A 23,234-nucleotide genomic window follows, 5' to 3' on the forward strand; every position below is an offset into this window, starting at 1 on the left:
CCCCCCCCCCACAAAATTACAGTACACATATAATTGATTGTTTCCCAAAGGTCCAACAGCTCAGATCTTACTCACATTGCCTAGAAAGTGATTGAGGCGCGAATCTTCGTAAGGCGATTTTATTAGCGCACATGCGAATATCGGCACGTCCCAGAACAGAGGCAAAGGGCTTTGCATTCATACATTAGTGAATTGAGTTGCGAATCTTCGTAAGGCGATTTTATTAGCGCACATGCGAATATCTACACTTGTCCCAGAACAGAGGCAAAGGGCTTTGCATTCATACATTAGTGATTGAATTGAGCTGCGAATCTTCGTAAGGCGATTTTATTAACGCAAATGCAAATATCTACACTTGTCCCCAGAACAGAGAGGCAAAGGCCTGTGCATTCATATAGTATAGCACCATATTCGCGAATACGTAGAACTTCGTAAAAGTCGATTTACGAATATTCGTATTTTTTATTTTACTTTCCACCTTACAGATTACATTGATCTGTACTCTGTCAACTACTGTCATCACCCCCCACTGTATCTCGATTGATTCCCAAAAGTCTCACATTCCCTAGATAGTGATTGAGGTGCGAATCTTCGTAAGGCGATTTTATTAGCGCACATGCGAATATCTACACTTGTCCCAGAACAGAGGCAAAGGGCATTGCATTCATACATTAGTGATTGAATTGAGTTGCGAATCTTCGTAAGGCGATTTCATTAGCGCACATGTGAATTTTGCATAGCATATGTATTATGCGATAATTCGAATTATCGCATATGCGAAATAATAACGAATTTGAATAATCGCGAATATTTTACGAATATTCTTTCGAATATTCACAAAATTTCGCGAATTCGAATATGGGACATGCCGCTCAACACTAGTGCTGGGCCTAAATTTATGACAATGGACTGTTGCAGTGGTGGGTGACGTGAAGCCTGATTCTCTGCTATGACATGCAGACTGATTCTCTGCTGACATGAAGCCAGATTGTCTGTTACGGGACCTCTCTCCTCTGCCTGGGTGCTGGGCCTAAATATATGCCAATGGACTGTTGCAGTGGTGGCTGACGTGAAGCCTCATTCTCTGCTATGACATGCAGACTAATTCTCTGCTGACATGAAGACAGATTCTCTGTTACGGGACCTCTCTCCTCTGCCTGGGTGCCGGGGCCTAAATATCTGAGAATGGACTGTTCCAGTGGTGGCTGACGTGAAGCCTCATTCTCTGCTATGACATGCAGACTAATTCTCTGCTGACATGAAGACAGATTCTCTGTTACGGGACCTCCCTCCTCTGCCTGGGTGCTGGGCCTAAATATATGCCAATGGACTGTTGCAGTGGTGGCTGACGTGAAGCCTCATTCTCTGCTATGACATGCAGACTAATTCTCTGCTGACATGAAGACAGATTCTCTGTTACGGGACCTCCCTCCTCTGCCTGGGTGCTGGGCCTAAATATATGCCAATGGACTGTTGCAGTGGTGGCTGACGTGAAGCCTCATTCTCTGCTATGACATGCAGACTGATTCTCTGCTGACATGAAGCCAGATTCTCTGTTACGGGACCTCTCTCCTCTGCCTGTGTGTGTGCTGGGCCTAAATATATGCCAATGGACTGTTGCAGTGGTGGCTGACGTGAAGCCTCATTCTCTGCTATGACATGCAGACTGATTCTCTGCTGACATGAAGCCAGATTCTCTGTTACGGGACCTCTCTCCTCTGCCTGTGTGTGTGCTGGGCCTAAATATATGCCAATGGACTGTTGCAGTGGTGGCTGACGTGAAGCCTCATTCTCTGCTATGACATGCAGACTAATTCTCTGCTGACATGAAGACAGATTCTCTGTTACGGGACCTCCCTCCTCTGCCTGGGTGCTGGGCCTAAATATATGCCAATGGACTGTTGCAGTGGTGGCTGACGTGAAGCCTCATTCTCTGCTATGACATGCAGACTGATTCTCTGCTGACATGAAGCCAGATTCTCTGTTACGGGACCTCTCTCCTCTGCCTGTGTGTGTGCTGGGCCTAAATATATGCCAATGGACTGTTGCAGTGGTGGCTGACGTGAAGCCTCATTCTCTGCTATGACATGCAGACTGATTCTCTGCTGACATGAAGCCAGATTCTCTGTTACGGGACCTCTCTCCTCTGCCTGTGTGTGTGCTGGGCCTAAATATATGCCAATGGACTGTTGCAGTGGTGGCTGACGTGAAGCCTCATTCTCTGCTATGACATGCAGACTAATTCTCTGCTGACATGAAGACAGATTCTCTGTTACGGGACCTCCCTCCTCTGCCTGGGTGCTGGGCCTAAATCTATGCCAATGGACTGTTGCAGTGGTGGCTGACGTGAAGCCTCATTCTCTGCTATGACATGCAGACTAATTCTCTGCTGACATGAAGACAGATTCTCTGTTACGGGACCTCTCTCCTCTGCCTGGGTGCCGGGGCCTAAATATCTGAGAATGGACTGTTCCAGTGGTGGGTGACGGGAAGCCAGATTCTCTGCTATGGAACCTCTCTCCAATTGATTTTGGTTAATTTTTATTTATTTAATTTTTATTTTAATTCATTTCCCTATCCACATTTGTTTGCAGGGGATTTACCTACATGTTGCTGCCTTTTGCAGCCCTCTAGCTCTTTCCTGGGCTGTTTTACAGCCTTTTTAGTGCCGAAAAGTTCGGGTCCCCATTGACTTCAATGGGGTTCGGGTTCGGGACGAAGTTCGGATCGGGTTCGGATCCCGAACCCGAACATTTCCGGGATGTTCGGCCGAACTTCTCGAACCCGAACATCCAGGTGTTCGCTCAACTCTAGTTATGGATGGTGGCAAAAATGAGAAAGGTAGCAGGTCTTTACAGCAATATGGAGTTTGTAGTTATGTTGACATTACCCCAAATTAGCTCCAAACTCAATGCAAGTGTTTAGTAATGTTTACAATGGTGGGATACTAACTTGCCACCTAGTGGCCAAACAGTGTGCTACAGAAGCTGCTAACCTGAGATAGAATTTCTTCCCAGTACTTGTACTGCTTCCTGTACTCTCTCAGAAATTTCTTAGTGCAAAATATAAAATATAAAAAACATGGTATAAATAGCCATTTGCTAATATAATGCTATAAACTGGAAAGGCATCTGTTATTTGTGTTCCGATAATAACAAGCACATCTATGGGGAGTTGAGATTCCCCGCAGCTCGCATGCAGACGCATCAACAGGATGAAGGCTGGTGCTGTGGCCATAATACAAACACTAAGGCCTTAGTCACACGTCCTTGTCTGTTTTCCGTCTGTGATAAAGGGTCTGTGTTTCATCCGTTTTCGGTCATTGTCTTGTTTTTTTTCATCTATGTGTCATCCCTTTTTTATGTGCGTGAAGAAATTCTATTTTCGCGTCTCCGTACATGGACCGTACATGGATGGTATTCATATGCTGTCCATGGCTTTCCAGACCCATAAACCTGAATGGGCATGTTTGGTCTGGAAAATGAACCAAAGTAGTGCATGCTACCATTTTATTTCTCAATAGAAATGTGGACCGCAGAAAAATACAGACATTTCAATATACCTATTGAATTCAATGGTTCTGAGTGGTGTCCAAAGCAGCCAGATCCTGATTTGACGGCTATAGACTTGTGTCTGAGTTTGCTGGGCAGACATGAGAGTTTGATATTTCGTGCCCCTCTCGGCACCCTCACCAATCAGCTGAGCACCTTGCCCCTTCCTTGTTTACCAGGCACTGTCATTTTAGTAGCATAGTATTAGGGTCCGGCCATATTGTCAGGCTCCTGCATGTAGTTTAGGAGGCCAAAACCAATAGTGAATTCAAAAAAGAGAAGTCGTATCCGTCCTTTATATTTTCTCTCCTTTTATGATCCACTCCTGATTTTGGCTTCCAAAACTGCATCAGGAAACCTCACCATATGGACGTACCCTTACAGTTTAGTCCCAGTCACTTCAATGGAACGAATCTGTAGAGATTTGTAATTTGAGGCAAAGCTGCTACTAAAAGTAAGGAACACCTTCAAACAACTCATTCACGGGGGTACTTAAAGTTGGAACCTAACTGACCTAATTGTATCCTAAGGATAGACCATCAATTAATGCTAAAGATTCTGGAATTAAACATTAAAATGAGATAAGTTAGATGGATGCCTTGGTTCTTTGCTGTTTCTTATGTTTTTTAGTTAACTGACATCTTACACATTAAATTGAAAGGTACTCAATTTCAGGGAGCAACTTCAACAGCAAATACAGAATGAACATGAATATTTAGAATGAACATCAATACTATGATTAAAATAGAATATTGGCCAAAAAAAGTTGCACAATCTGTTAATTCCAAGGAGTGGACAACGGAGTAGGTGACATCAATTGCACAAGATGGTTCCATCATCAATGTGGGAAAGAGCTTCTTACAGTAAGACGACAAAATTTGGAATTTCCTACCCAAAAGGAGCATACACTTATCTTATGGAGCGTGGAAATAATATGAACTAAGGAAACTTGTTGAATTACTCTAGTGGAGTCAGGACATTTTTCCCTCTACTATGCGACATTGTCAAGAATTGTTTTTTTGTCAATCTCGGCCGTGTTATGTGACCTGGGATTGGCTTCTGTTGATGAGTTGCACATTAATTGTTTAGCATGAACGAGGTTCCAAGTATCGCCAGTGACCGCTCTCGACATTGACGGCAAAAATTAAACATGTGTGATACATTTTTCTGCTGAAATCCTCCTTTAGATATCATCTGGAGGCAGAAATTGGTCTAGATATCGTTACTCGCCCATCTGAAATCTATAGCGTATATTCAGAACTATACGGAGGACTCTACTAGATGCTGGTCGCTGAAGAATCTGTATTTTCCAAGAAAAAGTAATGTTTAGAACTGGATAGAGCATCAAAGCGATGAGGTCAACACAGCATGGGAACCCTAACTAGTAAGAACTAGAAGATGGTTGGAGATTTAGCCTTAGGAAAATGCCATAGTTTTCTTTCTCCAGATTTGTGATGTTTGTACTCAAGTGAAAGCAAAGTGTTAGACCAGGAACTACTACATGAGTATAGATGAGGAGATTAGAAGGCATTTGTTTGAAGAACTCGCCCACAACGGGTTTTGTAACTCCTATTGTCAACCTGTTAGTTTAACCTCTGTGTGCGGTGAGTGTTTAGACTTCACTCACTTTTCGTCTCATCTGGTGATTTCTTTTACCTTACGAAGGGGAAAAAACTGCATTTTGTCAGCAACATCGTGAGTTTTACAGGTTACTATGAAATGTTGTCTGAGCCAATCTTCTGGATCAGGCCATGGACACGATGAACATTTGGCCAGCCTGGCTGCCTGTTAGTGATTGTACCAATATAGTCTCTACGACAGAACCCCATAATTGCCTGGCAAGGAAGTGATCTGCTGACTACCATGTAACAGTATGTGATCCCTGATAATTATTATTTGCAGAGAAGAAGAAATATTCATGTATATCTTGTAAACTTTTTGACTAATGCATCATAACCATTATATGTCTGAAGGCGGTTGTTCAGTACTAGAAAAACATGCCTGCTTTTGTCCAAAAACAATGCTATACCTGTCCCCAGGTTTTGTGTGGTATTGCAGCTCAGCCCCATCTACTTCAAAGAAGCTGAGCTGCGATACCAGACCCAATCTGGGAATTGGTGTGGTGCTGTTTTTGGAAGCAAGCTCTCATGTATTTATAATGCTGGACTTCCTCTTTAACCTTGTCTGGGAGCCTTTCTAAAAGGTCTCATGCACACGGCTGTAGTTTTGGTCCGAATCCAATCTGCGTTTTTTGCTGATCGGATGCGGACCCATTAATCTAAATGGGTCTGCGAAAGATACGGACAGCACACCGTCTGCTGTCCACATCCATATGTCCGTTCTGCAGCCCCACAAAAAAATAGAACATGTCCTAGACTTTTTTCTAGACAAGGAAAAAAAAGGGATTTGTGGACAACAAAACACATTTACGGCCATGTGCATGAGGCATTGGAGAGAGCTAGGTTTCTAATGCACAGTTTTAACAAGGGCCCCAGGTTTATAGAGAAGCAGAAGCGCTCCTAGGCCCCAATGCAAAACCTTAACCCTCACCACTTATAATACTGCAGTCTTCCTATGTGGGCCCTCCTAGGCCCCTTGTAGATGAGCGTGTCCGGATTATGTCCGGATGCGTTCAGTGAAAACTGCGCAATTTTGCAAACAAAGCCATTCAGTTTTGTTTACGATCGCGTTCAGTTGTTCAGTTTTTATTGCGCGGGTGCAATGCAATTTACTGCGTTTTGCACGCGCGTTATAAAAAACGCAATGTTTACAAACACCATCTCTTAGCAACCATCCGTGAAAATCGCATCGCATCCACACTTGCTTGTGGATGCGATTTTCACGCAGCCCCATTCACTTCTTTGCGTTAGGTGAAAATCGCAGAATATAGAGTTTCACCTGATGCGTGAAAACCACCGCTCATGTACACAGGCCCATTTAAATGAATGGATTCGGATTCTGTGCGGGCACAATGTGTTTGCATCACGCACCTGCGTGGAATTCTCGCTCGTGTGAAAGAGGCCTTAGGTTACCTGTACACAATGCCAATTAGGTGAAGTTTTTCAGCATGGATTTTCATGCAGAAAAATCGTAGCATAATACAGTACCGGCAAAGAGAATGAGATCTTCCAAATCTTATGTACGCATCGCATATGTTGTACGGGTGGAAATTGACCTGCTCTGCGATTCTGCAACTTCTGTAGAGTGCTTTTCCCCATAGACTTCACAACGTTTTTAAACAGCACCAAAAACCACAACAAAAAACTCGTACAAATACGCAAAATCCATGATAACTAGTACAGATTTATGTGTTTTTATACAGTTATACATGGATTTTCTGCATACAAACCTTCCATGTGTCCGGGTACCCTTAGGGCCGTTTCACACGAGCGGATGCTGATGTGACAACTGTGATTTCGTAGTAAAGAGATCACAGAGAGGCACGGAGCATTAACAGTCATGTTACTGCTCCGTGCCTCTGCAGTCTGCAGCGGGTCTTGGCACTCTTTCACGGAGCGGATGCCACGCACGGCATCCGCTCGTGTGAAACGGCCCTTAGGCATCAGAGCTTGGGAGGGACTGCTACCTCTGCACCCATATATATCTAATCCCTTGTTTTAGGGTGAGTTGTAACCTCCCCTGACATGTCTGTATTAGTAACTAGTAATGGACGAACATCTACCGGGACGGTTCGCGAACGCGATCAAAAGTTTACGGCTGGTCCCATTCATTTTAATAGCAGGCGAACCTGAAAAACCTTCAGCTCATATTTGCAGCCAAGAAATAATTACTAGAAGTGCACAAATAGTCCCACAACATGGACAGTAACATACCAGATGTATTATTTGAATTTGTGATCTCCATTCATTATTTTCAATGCGAAATATCGGCTATATAATTTTCGTGTATGCGCATGCGCAAATGCACTATACAGTACCCAAATGCACTATAAAGAAAGTATATTGGTATATAACACCCCTGCTTCAATCCGTTTTTTGGGGGGGACTGGTATATCACACCAGTAGAAATTATTTGTTCCAATAACGCTTGTCCCTCTATATACCTGCAGTATCGCAGCAGAACCGCACACTACTGCCGCACAATACAAATGCACTATAATATACTGTCTAACATTGTACAAGGAAGCCAATCCATTAGAGTATACATAAAGATAAAACGTAACCTTTAATAATGTTACTATGAGGGTCCATTCACACGTCTGTAAGGATCCGCAAAACACGGACACCGGCAATGTGCATTCCGCAATTTGCAGACCGCACATTGCCGGCACTATAATAGAAAATGCCTAATCTTGTCTGCAATTGCAGACAAGAATAGACATGTTCTATTTTTTTGTGGAAACAGATGCACAGATGCGGAAGTTCGGATCCGCAAATGTGGATGCGGATCCGCAAATGCGGACAGCACATTCAGGCCGCATTGAAAATGAATAGCTCTGCACCGGTTTCGCAAAATTGCGGAAAGGATGCTGACCCATTTTGCGGACGTGTGAATGGAAAAGATATCCCTCAAAATGAAAATAAATTAAATTATGAAAGTTAAGCAAAAAGCATAGATGTGGTAGGCAATAACAAGTGCTCGGCAGCACTAAATCAGAAGCCATATGTCCTACCACAATCCGGGGGGTTCCAGTGCACATCTATGAATCCCGGAGGGTAGGCAAAAAACATCTATCCCTGGGCTGGATGATGATGTGGTATTGAAGGACAGGGTGGGCAAAGAACTGTCCCTTATATATTGCCCTAGAGGGGGTGCTATTCTGGCCCTAATAGCCTAACCACAGACCACCCGCCCTGATAAGAGCGACCCCGTCCGGAACCTTACCCTATATAAAAATGGCCCTAGTAAGCCCCTAGCCCCCTGACTTCCAGGTGATCACTATATAGATCTATGTGTTTTTGACTCATTATAAAAGTATAAGTATATCGCACCCCTCTGTGTATCACACATATGGATAGCACACCTATACCAGTCCTTAAAAGAACTTTTGTGGCCCTATTAGCTAGCGTTTGGTATCCCTAACAGTCTGTCCCTGCTCCACACAGCAACCTCTCCCTACACTGGCAAAACACTAAATGTAAAATGGCGGCCAGATCGGGTTTATTTATAAGGTAGGGGGTATGTCCATGTGCTGAAACGTCTCAATTGGCTGTCCTGTACCACCTGATGGATGTGTCATGGGTCAAAGTTCTTCACAATGTAAAAGAATATGGCGGGTGCGAATATCTCCATATGTTCTCATGTTTGGCGAATCGTGAACACGCAAAGTTTTCAGCGAAACGACCGCCGGGCAAACCGCAAGGCCATCTCTATTAGTAACGACTTGTATTCCAAATGTAATAACTATTCAAGAGCATTTATTTTTATGACCCTATATTGTTCTATTCCTCTATTATTCCTGCAAGAAGTTTTAGAACAAAGGTGTTACCATTGTGTGTGGTCTGCGCAGTGTGTCGTTTTCTAATCAGAGCTGCTTTATTCAAAAGTACATGGAAATCATTCCCATTGCAGATATCTTGCACTGTATACTGCTGTTCTGATCCAGCCCGAGTTGGCTTGGTGCAGATTTTAATGTTTATGGCCAGCTCTAGTCATTTTTATGATGATGTTCTCCAACTGGTGATTAAGCTGAGTGAGAAAGCTGCCTGGCTGGCTACAGAACAATGGTGCATATACAACTGTCAGTGTGATCTCAGGGCCTCAGTCTGTGACTGATTACCCTGGTCTCCCAGATACTTTGTTTGATTACATTGTCATGGCTACTGCTTTGTCTATAGGATCAATTATGGTCAATCAGAACAAAAATCTTGACAGGTAAATAGTCAAAATAATAGAATCCATTGGTTTTGCTGATTATCGTTTTGAAATCGCTTGTCTTTCTTCCTACCTCCTGAGCCAAGGACTATCAGGGGTCTGCTCACCTGATGGGATAAATACCGACAATGTTATTTTTTTTTTTTAGGTCATCATAAAAGATTTGATCTACGCAAACAAGCAAATTCTCACTGATCATGAAATTGATGACCAGTTGGACAATGAAAATTCTTTAGAAAGGCTCAAAGTGGGTTAAAAAATAAATAAAAATGCCATACTCACTGATCCAGCTAGTCCCCACTTCCTGGTCCCGTCTGGACACACAGGAAATTCCTGGAGATGTCTGTTCAGCCAATCACAGACTAAGTAGACATCTCCAGGCAGCTCCTCTACCTTACATGGTCCTCACTGGTCTCTATTTCCTACTCCCACCATCACACACAGGAAATGCCTGGAGATGTCTGGTCAGTCTGTGATTGGCTGAACAGACATCTGCAGGCATTTCCTGTGTGTCAAGCTAGGACCAGGAAGTGGCAGAATGGGGATCAGAGAGAGTGAATATGGCTTCTTTTTTTTTTTTTTATCCCACGTTTGCATCCTTTCTAAAGAATTTTCCCCCACCAGACAACCCCTTGAAGACTGTGTGTGTGTAAAGATGAGATTTTTTCATTATTGAACATCATTTATTTAGTTATGGACAATTTTCTCATTTCACTCCTTGTAAAATACCTCTGAAAATTAGTGTCCACATAAAAATCTGGCTGGTGGAAGGGGCTAGGCTCAACTGAACCCATAATGGGGATGTTGTGCTTAATATGCTAGATTTTATACCAGACAACACTATCATTAAAGGGGTTTTCTTGTTTGCATCAAAATCCTTTACAATAATCATTTATGAGGGCAGCTGTAATTTTGCTATGTATTTCTTTTACCTTTATTGATTCTATGTTGCATTCTGGGATGTGGTCACATGACCATGCCCATGCAGCTCTGTCAATTCCTGTGTCTATGTACCTAGCTGGGTGGGAGGAGCCATAAATAAGCTGGGTATTGTTAGGGCACTGATAGGGGAGTGTCTATGTAACTAGCTGGGTGGGAGGAGCTATAAACTAGCTGGGCGCTGTTAGGGGCAGTGATAGGGGAGTGTCTATGTAACTAGCTGGGTGGGAGGAGCTATAAACTAGCTGGGCGCTGTTAGGGGCAGTGATAGGGGAGTGTCTATGTAAATTGTTGGGAGGGAGGAGCTATAAAATACCTGGATATTTTTAGGAATGGTGCTGGACCTGTGGCAGAGAAAGAAGTGCATCATGGGTTTGGTTAGATATAGCAACAGGAAGTACTACATATAGGATGTAACAAACCATTGATTGGTTTACATGGTGAAAATGAGCCAGGAGAGTCCAAATTAAATAAAAAGCATGGGACAAAGTACATGAGGTAGGCAACTACATGAAGAGATCTGCTAAGAAACCATAGTAATGCTGGAAAAGCCTTCTAATATTTTGGGACAAAGAGAGACTTATAAACTGTAACTTTCCAGTTTCATTGGAATTTGGAATTACTGTATATTCTTGAGAATCATCACTAGTCTTATCGTGGAGCTGTCACATTGCATGAAGCGATTAATACCCCTGTCAGGTAAACAGTGCAGATTGAACAAGACAGGACTAGCCTTGGAACATTCTCCTTGTGTGTTGAACAATGCATTGATCATGCTCTTTACTGAATATTAATATGATGTTTTGATACATACTTAGGCATTGACTGGCTGCAAGACATGGAGGATCTAAGGAAGAGCCCAGCTGAATACAGAACAAAAGAGCAACCGGTGGAGACGACGGAGATGGGCTCACGTTGTGTGGTTTTCACTTATTATCAGGGGGACATTAACAGTGTTGTTGATGAGCACTTTTCTAGAGCGTTAAGGAATACAAAAGATCCACAGGACTTAAGCACAAAAAACAGAAATGACGACTTTCTTCAGAAGAACAGTGAGTATTGTTAGGTACACAGCCCAAAGTGTAGGCTAAGAACATTGATGTTGATATCCTGTATGACCCCATATTTATTTTTCTCATCGGTACCAGTAAGGCTAGGTTCACATCGTTGGTGGCTTCTTTGCAGATTCCAACATAAATGCCTGAAAAAATAGTGCACAAGTGGAGCTATTTTTTCTAGTAAAGGAATGTACACCATGATGGAAAGCCAACAGGCCGCATTATATCCACAGTGGGGTCCATCAGGAACTGTTGTTGACTGCGCCTGTCACAGCTTGAATTCCATTTTTCTTCCCCTATGACCAAACAAAAAATGGAATAACGCATATTTGAACCTAGCCTGGTTAACTGAGAAGGCAACCTAAAATACTTATATATATATATCATACATACAGTACAGACCAAAAGTTTGGACACACCTTCTCATTCAAAGAGTTTTCTTTATTTTCATGGCTATGAAAATTGTAGATTCACACTGAAGGCATCAAAACTATGAATTAACACATGTGGAATTATATACATAACAAAAAAGTGTGAAACAACTGAATATATGTCATATTATAGGTTCTTCAAAGTAGCCACCTTTTGCTTTGATTACTGCTTTGCACACTCTTGGCATTCTCTTGATGAGCTTCAAGAGGTAGTCACCTGAAATGGTTTTCACATCACAGGTGTGCCCTGTCAGGTTTAATAAGTGGGATTTCTTGCCTTATAAATGGGGTTGGGACCATCAGTTGCGTTGTGGAGAAGTCAGGTGGATACACAGCTGATAGTCCTACTGAATAGACTGTTAGAATTTGTATTATGGCAAGAAAAAAGCAGTTAAGTAAAGAAAAACGATTGGCCATCATTACTTTAAGAAATGAAGGTCAGTCAGTCCGAAAAACTGGGAAAACTTTGAAAGTGTCCCCAAGTGCAGTCACAAAGACCATCAAGCGGTACAAAGAAACTGTCTCACATGCAGACCGCCCCAGGAAAGGAAGACCAAAAGTCACCTCTGCTGCGGAGGATAAATTCATCCGAGTCACCAGCCTCAGAAATCGCAGGTTAACAGCAGCTCAGATTAGAGACCAGGTCAATGCCACACAGAGTTCTAGCAGCAGACACATCTCTAGAACAACTGTAAAGAGGAGACTGTGTGAATCGAGCCTTTATGGTAGAATATCTGCTAGGAAACCACTGCTAAGGACAGGCAACAAGCAGAAGAGACTTGTTTGGGCTAAAGAACACAAGGAATGGACATTAGACCAGTGGAAATCTGTGCTTTGCTCTGATGAGTCCAAATTTGAGATCTTTGGTTCCAACCACCGTGTCTTTGTGTGACGCAGAAAAGGTGAACGGATGGACTCTACATGCCTGGTTCCCACTGTGAAGCATGGAGGAGGAGGTGTGATGGTGTGGGGGTGCTTTGCTGGTGACACTGTTGGGGATTTATTCATAAGCATCTTGCAGCGGCATGCTATTCCGTCCGGTTTGTGTTTAGTTGGACCATCGTTTATTTTTCAACAGGACAATGACCCCAAACACACCTCAAGGCTGTGTAAGGGCTATTTGACCATGAAGGAGAGTGATGGGGTGCTGCGCCAGATTTCCTGGCCTCCATAGTCACCAGACCTGAACCCAATCGAAATGGTTTGGGATGAGCTGGACCGCAGAGTGAAGGCAAAAGGGCCAACAAGTGCTAAGCATCTCTGGGAACTCCTTCAAGACTGTTGGAAGACAATTTTAGGTGACTACCTCCTGAAGCTCATCAAGAGAATGCCAAGAGTGTGCAAAGCAGTAATCAAAGCAAAAGGTGGCTACTTTGAAGAACGTAGAATATGACATATTTTCAGTTGTTTCACACTTTTTTGTTATGTATATAATTCCACATGTGTTAATTCATAGGTTTGATGCCTTCAGTATGAATCTACAATTTTCATAGTCATGAAAATAAAGAAAACTCTTTGAATGAGAAGGTGTGTCCAAACTTTTGGTCTGTACTGTATATAGACATACTGTATTTATCTCTCTATGATTATACTATGGCCCTCCACCACTGCTTTCCAGGTCTCCTAACCTTCAGGTCCTGCTTGCATAATGATGCATCGTCCATAAGGACCATAGCAGACAATGCTACTGCTGTTGTCCATGGAACTGGGGAACAAAATGGCGGCGGACAAGAAAATAACTGTATAAGTATATTGAAAAATTTTGGGCTGTCTGTGAAAAGTCAGCAATTACAGATCCCCAGTGGTTACCAACCAACTTCCTCTCAGCTCTGATGGGTAATCTACCTAATCAGGCTTCATGCACATGGCAGTGTTGGTAATTCAGTCTGCAAACAACAGATCTGCAAATATGGATACCTTCCATGTGCATTACACATTTTCTCACTCTTATCAATAGAAAGGACCATTCTTCTCCCCAATGCGGACCAGAATAAGACATGTTCTATAATTTGTGGAATGGCGGCACAGATCTGCAAAACAACACGGATGTATGAATGGCCCCATAGAAATTAATGGGTCAGTGTGCTATCTCCAAAACATGTATGAAAAATATGGTCGAGTGCATGAAGCCTTAGGCAGTATTACGCAAAGCAGGAATATCAGGATCTAATATTCAGGGGAAACTTTCCTACAACCTGTATGACAGGCAGCATTTCCTGCTGGACCCAAGATTTGCAACCTGAGACTTTTGTCCTATGTTTTTACTGTGAAGTCCGGGCATAGTTTTCTTTCCTCAAGTGTTTTTTATTTATTTTTTTATAATTTTTTCCAGTCATTTTAGACATAACTGTGTCCTCTCTAAATGTTTTCAAGTGAAAAGATTTAATGGCTACCAGTAGATCTCCTTTTGGAATTGACCCCTCAATGGATAAACCTACCTGATTATGCATTAATAATCAAGATTAGAAAAAATTATGATGCCCAAACTCAATACAGGTCATGAGATGCAACCTTCTGTTTTCGCTCCTTGGAAACACTGTGCCGTTTATGTCAGCCTACATGGTACTACTAACTCCTGCTAGCTGCAGCCCCTGAATTTATATGACTTTTAGGACTATCTTATTTTAATGTTCAACATTCTGCTCTGAATAATTTCATTATATATCTTCATAACGGTCAGAGCTCATCTTTTCTGTTTCAGAGCTTCAAATCCTCTGCATAAACATAGGGGGACATCTGGGGCTGCCCTTTTGTGGTGGATGGAGGCAGCAAGAATGTTATTATTTAATGGGATTGTTCGAGATTTTGATATTGATGGCCTGTACTCAGGATAGTGAAAAAATAAAAGATAAAGTTAGGGTGGGTTCACATCACGTTTTATGCCTCCATTACAAAAAAAAAAGGATATAAAAACGTAGCACACCACGTTCTTGTATCCTGTAGAGTCCAGTAAAATAAAATGATACTTTTTTTTTAAATGGTAAAAAAATACACTTTTTAATTATTTATTTATTTTTACAATGGGAATCTATGGTGAATGGATGCCACATTATGGCATCAGTCTGAGGCATCCATTTTACGTATACGTTTTTTGTATAAGTTAAAAGGATGGGAAAAACGTGATGTGAACCTGAGCCTTAGTCAGCACATCCTGTGAAATGAAGTAAATTTGCAGATGCTTGTTGCTATGGCTAAAACTACAAAAGTGAAAGCAAAAGCAAATGCATTGCTACAGCACTCTGCAAACATAAAATATATGAACTAATCCTACGGTATATTAACTATATAAAATGAATATGAGGTACTTAACAAATATATTTTGATCAAAATCATTTGTGTTCATCCACCACGGCAAGGTGACCCTTACTCTGGATGGGAACCTACTCTACATGATATCTCTCTCTCTCCTCTTAATTTAGGGTTACCTTTCTCTGCCAGCAGGCCTCTGCTCTCCCTGAATTCACTTCAGGCCTGATGGTACAAAGAGAAAACAAACAGAACAGACACAGTATACATGTGGAGCCTGCTCTTCCTAAATTAATAGGCCGGTTGACACAGAGAGAGATATCATGTACAGTAGATTCCCCATCCAGAATGAGGTCACCTTGTGGTGGTGGATGGGCACAAATGATTTTGAGCAAAATATATTTGCTAAGCACCTCATATTCATTTTGTATATTGAATATTGCATCAGTATATATTCTATGTTTGCAGAGTGCTGTTGCATGGTCCTCTTTTAACTCTTTAACTCTTCAGCTCTGTTTTTAAATGACCGCTGAACTGTGAATTCAGCACTGCTGGATTAACCCCTTAGATGCCATGGTCAAACTGTGAATGCAGCACTGCTGGATTAACCCCTTAGATGCCATGGTCAAAAGCAATTGCAACATCTAGGGGGTTTAGAGATAGGGTAAGGGTTACTTATGTCAACCATTGGCATTCCACAATGTGATTGATACAAAATACTACCATGTGAAAGTGGCTTAAAAAGGACACTTCACCATTGCTGACATGTCTGTTTTAGTAGATAATTACTGGTATATTCTAAATTAAACTGGTAACAAACAAGGGCTATACATGTATGTGTGCTTGGTGCTAGGCTTTAATCCGGCGCATGTACGGCACATGATTGGGGCTCTGACTCCTGCAATCTAGCAGGAGCAGGTCACTGACAGCTGGTGACTCTGAAGTGGAGACAAAAGCGGTTTATAACCACTTCTGTCTTCTTCTTTCTTCCATGCATAGCTGTATGCCACTTTCAGTGATCATGTGATCGCATGGTGTCTCGGTTATAGCAGAACTGCTGGGTCTTAGAAGACACTGAGGGTACGTCTACACGATGATATTTGTTGTGCGACAATAAGTCGTAGTAACGTTGCGCAACATTTTTTTGTAATGACAGTATGGTGTTGCACTGTGACATGCTGTGTTTCATGGATCATTAGGAAGAGATGCTTTGAAAATTATTTTTCAACTGTTCAGACAGCTGTGTGGACAGCAAAAACAGACAATTAAATCCAACACGGATCCATCACGGACCGCTTCACGGAGGCATCACTGACCACCTTTTCACTGATTGAAGCAAGGACACGGACGTGTGAATGAGGCTTTAGGCTGAATTCTTATCAACTTGTTTAGGAGCTCCCAGGAGACCAGAGATAAGGCAAAAGATCCAGCTGCTAAACAACTCATTTAACAAAGTTTACTGTGAAGGAGAAAAAGCAGCCAACTTTCTATGTGAAAAGAAGCAGGCTGCAGAGGACAAAGGCTTTTAAATAAATCCATTAAAAAAATCCATATTAAACCCTTAAAATGAAGACCAAATGGAAAAAATGTTGTTTGTTTTTTAGCCAATAATAAGAACAATGTAATAATACAAAAAGGCATTCAATAGTGTCCGTAGCCTTCAAAGGATCTGCGGCTAATGTCTTGTTGCAGATCAAAGCTATTTGGGTGGCACGAGGGGGACAATACAATTTTTGGTTCTAATGTCATGGGTTATTAATGTACATTACTGCATTTCCTAAACAGTGTGTTCGGGATCAGCATGGTTCAGTTGACAAGTGTCATTCATCGGATGCAATAGTAGATACAGCTGTCTACAGTTTTAACTACTGACCCTGATTGGTAACCAGGATTACTACTGTCATTGTTTTGTTGCAACCATAGTTATATTGTCTTCAAAACAGGCAAATGAGTTTTCTCGCTTTGTGTGAATAAGGCTTGAATTACTCTGAGACATGTGTTGTGCAACAGAAAATCTCAGAAAATTGGCACTTCCAAGAGAATTTGTGTGAATTGTATGTAACATGCGGTCATGCAAGTTGCAACTATGTTAGAGCTATGGTTTGGCTGTAAAAACACAGCCAAATGGTAGAAAAGTCACCGTCGTGGACTTGCATTATGGTCTATGATATCAATGCCGCATGCGACTTGCGACCTGATACAAAAACCTCAACAGTGCTGGATGTTTTGTGACTGTTCAATGGCTGTACTGCTAAACAGTGGTCAAGCAACAGATGTTGTGGCCAACATCACCATGTAGCTGCAGCCTTAGAAGGAATCTGTCATCAGAAAAAGGCCTATTGTTTAAATCATGTTTTTTATGTTTAATGTTATTTTTAATTTTCCATGTCAATATCTATATTTAAACAAAACCCATAAAATCCTACAGTATTCACAGTCTATACAGATCAGTTTACTGCATTTATCTGCTTATCTGTCATTCTAATCCTGCCTGTAATGATATCACCTCTGTGTATAGATAAGACATGATCCACCATTCACAAAAGGTGATTGTCAGAGCTTATCTATTCTTTCCTTTACAATGACCTCTGCACAGAACATGTCTAGAAAACTCTCCTATAGAAGTTGAAGAGGTTCCCTCCAGACCATTGTGTCTATGGCCCATGGGCCTGCTGTAAATTTTCTTAATGTTTTCTAAATGCTGTTAAAGTAAACGTGTCATCAGAAAACAACCATAAGGTCCCCTCCTGACCATTGTGTCTATGGACCATGGGGCGGCCATATTTTATGTTTTATTATTATACTCACTTATATAGCGCTGACATATTCCGCAGCACTTTACAGACATTAGCATCAAGCTGTCCCCGATAGAGCTCACAATCTAAGTGTCATGGATGTTCCTGCGACATGTGGCAGGAGATCGGTGAGACTGGTAACACGTGGATTGATCTGACAGGTTTTCCCTGTGGATCAATAGGCGTCTGTGTTGTTTCTGGTATGGCCACACCCCTTGCCACAGAAGTTGCAAATGTGGTCATTTAACCTTCCTTATTTATAGTGGCTTCTCCCACTATGTTGTGCGGTTTATAGCGTCAGTTACAGTTGTGGATTGCTGGTGTGTGGATCTCGGCTGAGTTCCTGGTGCTTCCATTGCTTCTTTGAAGTTAAGTCTTTCTTTCCCTTTTAGTATTTTGTTTGGGTTCTGTGTGTTGCATTTCCCTATTGTTTGTATTAGGCCTGTAGGAGACTCCTGTTCGTCCTTCCTTTTGGATGAACGGGTAGTCTCGTCCCTGCCCTTAGTACCAGGGTCCTATAAGGCTTGATAGGACTCTAGGTATTCCTGTGTATGAACACACCTACCTCTGGGGTCTGTTCATACTGGTAGGCAGTCAGGATTTTGGTTAGGGTTTAACTAGGAGGTGTCTATCTTCATCCCCTAGTTCTCAGGCCTGATTCCCTGTTCCCCCACAATAAATAAATCTGTAATAAGAACATAAAAACGGATTAGAAACAAAAAAATGGACTATTCAGCCAATCACTGGTTGCAGCAGTGACCTGCCTCAGCTAGTAAGTCATTTCATGCATGTCAAGAGCACAGGGAGGTACAGACTAGTGGGGGACAGAACCATCGCATTAAGAGTGGTGTGGGATTGGTGACATTCAGAGGCATTTCTAAAGAAACCCTTTAATGTCAGTATCCCTGGTGATCTAGGGTATTAACATAGTACATAAGGCCAAAAAAAGCCATTTGTCCATCCAGTTCGGCCTGTTATCCTGCAAGTTGATCCAGAGGAAGGCAAAAAAAAAAACTGTGAGGTAGAAGCCAATTTTCCCCACTTTAGGGGAATAAAAAATTCCTTCCCGACTCCAATCAGGCAATCAGAATAACTCCCTGGATCAACGACCCCTCTCTAGTAGCTATAGCCTGTAATATTATTACGCTCCAGAAATACATCCAGGCCCCTCTTGAATTCCTCTATTGTACTCACCATCACCACCTCCTCAGGCAGAGAGTTCCATAGTATCACTGCTCTTACTGTAAAGAATCCTCTTCTATGTTTGTGTACAAACCTTCTTTCCTCCAGATGCAGAGGATGTCCCCTCGTCACAGTCACAGTCCTGGGGATAAATAGATGATGGGAGAGATCTCTGTACTGACCCCTGATATATTTATACATAATAACAGTACATTACAGTAACATAACAGTAATTAGATCTCCCCTCAGTCGTCTTATTTCTAAAGTGAATAACCCTAATGCTGATAATCTTTCAGGGTACTGTAGTTGCCCCATTCCAGTTATTACTTTAGTTGCCCTCCTCTGTACCTTCTCCAGCTCTGCTATGTCTGCCTTGTTCACAGGAGCCCAGAACTGTACACAGTACTCCATGTGTGGTCTGACTAATGATTTGTAAAGTGGTAGGACTATGTTCTCATCACGGGCATCTATGCCCCTTCTGATGCAACCCATTATCTTATTGGCATTGGCAGCAGCTGCCTGACACAGTTTTTTACAGCTTAGTTTGCTGTTCACTAAAATTCCTAGGTCCTTTTCCATGTCAGTGTTACCCAGTGTTTTACCATTTAGTATGTACGGGTGACTTGCATTATTCCTTCTCATGTGCGTAACCTTACATTTTTCAGTGTTAAACCTAATCTGCCACTTATCTGCCCAAGCCTCCAATGTATCCAGATCTATCTCTAGCTGTATAGTGTCCTTTTCAGTGTTAATTACTTATTGTCATCTGCAAAAATGTATATTTTGCTGTACAGGCCTTCTAAAAGATCATTAATAAATATATTGAAGAGAATAGGGCCCAATACTGACCCCTGAGGTACTCCACTAGTGACAGTGACCCAATCTGAGTGTGTACCGTTAATAACCACCCTGTGTTTTCTATCACTGAGCCACTTACCCATATACAGACATTTTCTCCCAATCCAAGCATTCTCGTTTTATTTACTAACCTTTTATGTGGTACAGTGTCAAATGCTTTGGAGAAGTCCAGATATACGACATCTATTGATTTTCTGCTGTCAAGTCTAGAACTTACCTCCTCATAGAAACTGATTGGAGAGGTTAATATCATCCAGTGGTTTTCACACCTCTCCAATTGCAGCCATGCCCCCTCTGTGAAGCTGAATGTGATGTGCTCATCACACTCAGTTGTACCTTCCACCCCTGCAGCCATCATACAGACCGGGTCTATGCGGCAATGACTGGACAGCTGCAGAGTTCTCTCTATGATCAGAAAGAGCTATTCATGACCAGTCTGTGCAATCATGAAGGTAAACGCAGGAATGTGCCCAAGTACAGCTGACATTAAAGGGCCAATAATGTATGTGTTTGTACCTCTTGCCTGCCCCTAGATACAGCCATGACTCCTTGTAGAAAGGCTGATTTTTTTGTGCATTGTGGTACCTTTCTCCTAATATCCTATGCCATGTTGGACTAACACGTTGTAGTATCTCAATGATATGTACAAAATGACAAACTCAGTTTGGCTACATTTGTACAAAGTGCATTACTTTGTAAAAGGGACAATATACACAGCAAAAGGTATCTTGTCAAATAATCTGGATTTGAAATGTGAGGTCTACCTAGGAGGAGAATCTCAAATATGTAATTCTCTATTTTCTTCTTCCAGCAAATAACATGATGATGGATGAATTCAACTGGACAAAAACTTACCAAGCCAACCCCTCCGATAGGATGACTTCCCCTGTGTTACCATCACTTACCTCTCCATCTGAGCATTACACATCAGCTGTTTACCAACAGCACCAGCAGCATCATACTCAGCCTTCGGATTTGTGGCATTACCACCATTTTGGACCTCCAAGCCAAGTTAATGCTGTGTATCATCATCCTTCTGTCTCAGAGTTTCAAATGGTACCAGGTCCTAATGGAAAATGTAGTTCATTTCTCGGTCTTCTACAGCCTGAGAGATATCCAGTTCCTTTGCCGGAGTCAGTTTCAAAACCAGATCTCCTCAGTTCAGCAGCTGCTGGGTCATCCATACCAGAAAACCTCAATCAAAGAACGAACTCACAAACAGGTAATAATAAATAAAAAAATGTGCAAAAGAAACTGCACTTTTTGAATAACGATTTACTATAGATAATGGTACTTTGCTTTTGTTATCATATACTTTTTTGAGTTATGTTCTCCATTGTTTAAAGTAGCTCAGTTGTCAGCTTTGCTGTATATAGTGGGATAGCGTGAGCAGAGTCATCTCTTTATTTTTATAGGCTAGGCAAGTTAATGATAGCTGTGTTATGTTACTGGAGGATATCAACACTATGCAATATATATGCAATATATACAAACTCTGTATGCATCACCCCTGATGCTTCCTGATCTCTGGGTACGGAGACTGTACTCTGTCACTTCTTGGAGACTGTTGTAATCATTGACATCTCTCTGTCCATTGGCTCTCTTTCATTTCAGCTGCCATAAAGCAAATACATCCTGTTTCTCTAGCTACTGTATAGAGGAATAGCACAAATACCAAAAATAAATCTGGAGCACTTTGTAGACTGTCTGGGTCTATGTTTGTACCAGAATTGTGTGGCAAAATTGTGGCACAATCTCAGCACAAAATGTTGCATTCAAAGCCACACCTGATCTAGCTAAACCTTGCCCACTGTCTGCTAAGCCATACCTCTTTGTAAAATCAAAATAAACCACGGCACTCTAAGTTCTGTTGCTTGAACTTCTTATTTTATTTTATAATTTTTTATAATCCATCCATAGTAAATAATATTAGGTCACTGGCCAAAGGTTCGGTCCAACCTAGACCTTGCTCACGGCCTTAGACATTGTGAAATGTTGTTGTGCAGGATGAACAAGGTCCAGGTTGGACCGAAACATTGGCCAGTCACCTAATATTATTTATTATGGATGGATTATAAAAAATGATAAAATAAAATAAGCGGTTCAAGCAACAGAACTTAGAGTGCCTTGGTTTATTTTGATTTTACGAAAATTTGATGTATCACTGAGCACCACCCTTACCCTAGAGGTGAGCCATTCAACTCTTTCGTTCAACATACCTCTTTGTCAGACACAGCAAGGAAAAGTGTCTAAACCGTTAATGTGATTTAAGGCATGTGTGCCAAAAGTCTGGGTCAATATGATACAGAATTCTGCCACATTTTAAATAGTAAATCTGCCCAATTATTTCCATTTTCAGAATAAATCCAATGAAACTAAAATGACATACACAAGACATTCTCTTTAAATCAGAATTCACCTGATGTGTTCATGAGAAAGCATTAAGAGAGATAAGATAACCGTTCCCTAGTTAGAGCCTATCTGTTCATCTGTCTGACAGCAAGATGTTATAATGTTGCTCAGATTTTTTTACTTCTCTGTTTTTTAGTACATTAAATGCCTATTATTTTTTATGTATTTTTTTAGGTCTTCATCCACAAGATAGAAGAAAAGAGTATTTCCATGGACAAGAAAGAAGGAAGGATTTATACTTTTATTAGGTGTTACTTTCTGTTCATCTGCATTTTGCTTTGTTTTATTATTATTGTATGTAAAGGACTTTGTACTAAAAAAATTCTAAAAACTTTAAACTATATACATATTTTGTAGATATTTTTTTCATGAATAAATCAGGTTGCTTCCATATTTAAGAGGTGTTTCTGTCATTGCCAGTGGTTCACTTTGTCATGATGACTTAGTCACTAGGGCAGAATAAACACTGAAGTTTACGGGTAATAATAGTTCTGTTTAGGGCAATGTTTCCAAGTCAGGTTCCACAGTATCCGTTTTTTATTTTATTTTGTGAAAATTGGAGAAACATTCCATGGAAGCAACCAGTAGCAAGAGCTATCACATTTACAAAAGTAATGGCCTCTTTAGAGATGTTTCGATTCAGAGAGGCAAAGCAATAATTCTTCTTCAGCACTTAGTAGCATCTAGAAATTATGGAATGCTTTGCCCACTCCATCAACCATTGTTGAGGAATCGGTTGGGGGTCTATGGAATCAGCACAGAGTATTTCAGGGATCCTTGTATGAGAATATGATTGAATATCACTAAGATAGCTCAATAAGGGGGGTGATGCTGTGCCTTTGTGGGTAACGCAGTTTGATTGACACCTCACAATATATGTGATTAGTAATATTTCAATGTGATTACCATACCAGCTCAAGTTATATA

General features: G+C 41.5%; 1 protein-coding gene across 1 annotated transcript in view; it reads left to right on the plus strand.

Moving 5' to 3' along the window:
- VGLL1 (vestigial like family member 1) overlaps positions 1-22,918 on the plus strand; it is a 35,713-nt gene extending 12,795 nt beyond the window's left edge. The window contains exons 2-4 of the mRNA XM_044268320.1: positions 11,144-11,377; positions 20,707-21,117; positions 22,482-22,918. Of these exons, the coding sequence (XP_044124255.1) occupies positions 11,164-11,377; positions 20,707-21,117; positions 22,482-22,555 (699 nt within the window). The 5' untranslated portion in view covers positions 11,144-11,163 and the 3' untranslated portion in view covers positions 22,556-22,918. The remainder of the gene's footprint in view (positions 1-11,143; positions 11,378-20,706; positions 21,118-22,481) is intronic.
- Positions 22,919-23,234: the final 316 nt, after the last annotated feature.

The sequence above is a fragment of the Bufo gargarizans genome, chromosome 9 (assembly GCF_014858855.1).
Source record: "Bufo gargarizans isolate SCDJY-AF-19 chromosome 9, ASM1485885v1, whole genome shotgun sequence".
NCBI lineage: Eukaryota > Metazoa > Chordata > Amphibia > Anura > Bufonidae > Bufo > Bufo gargarizans.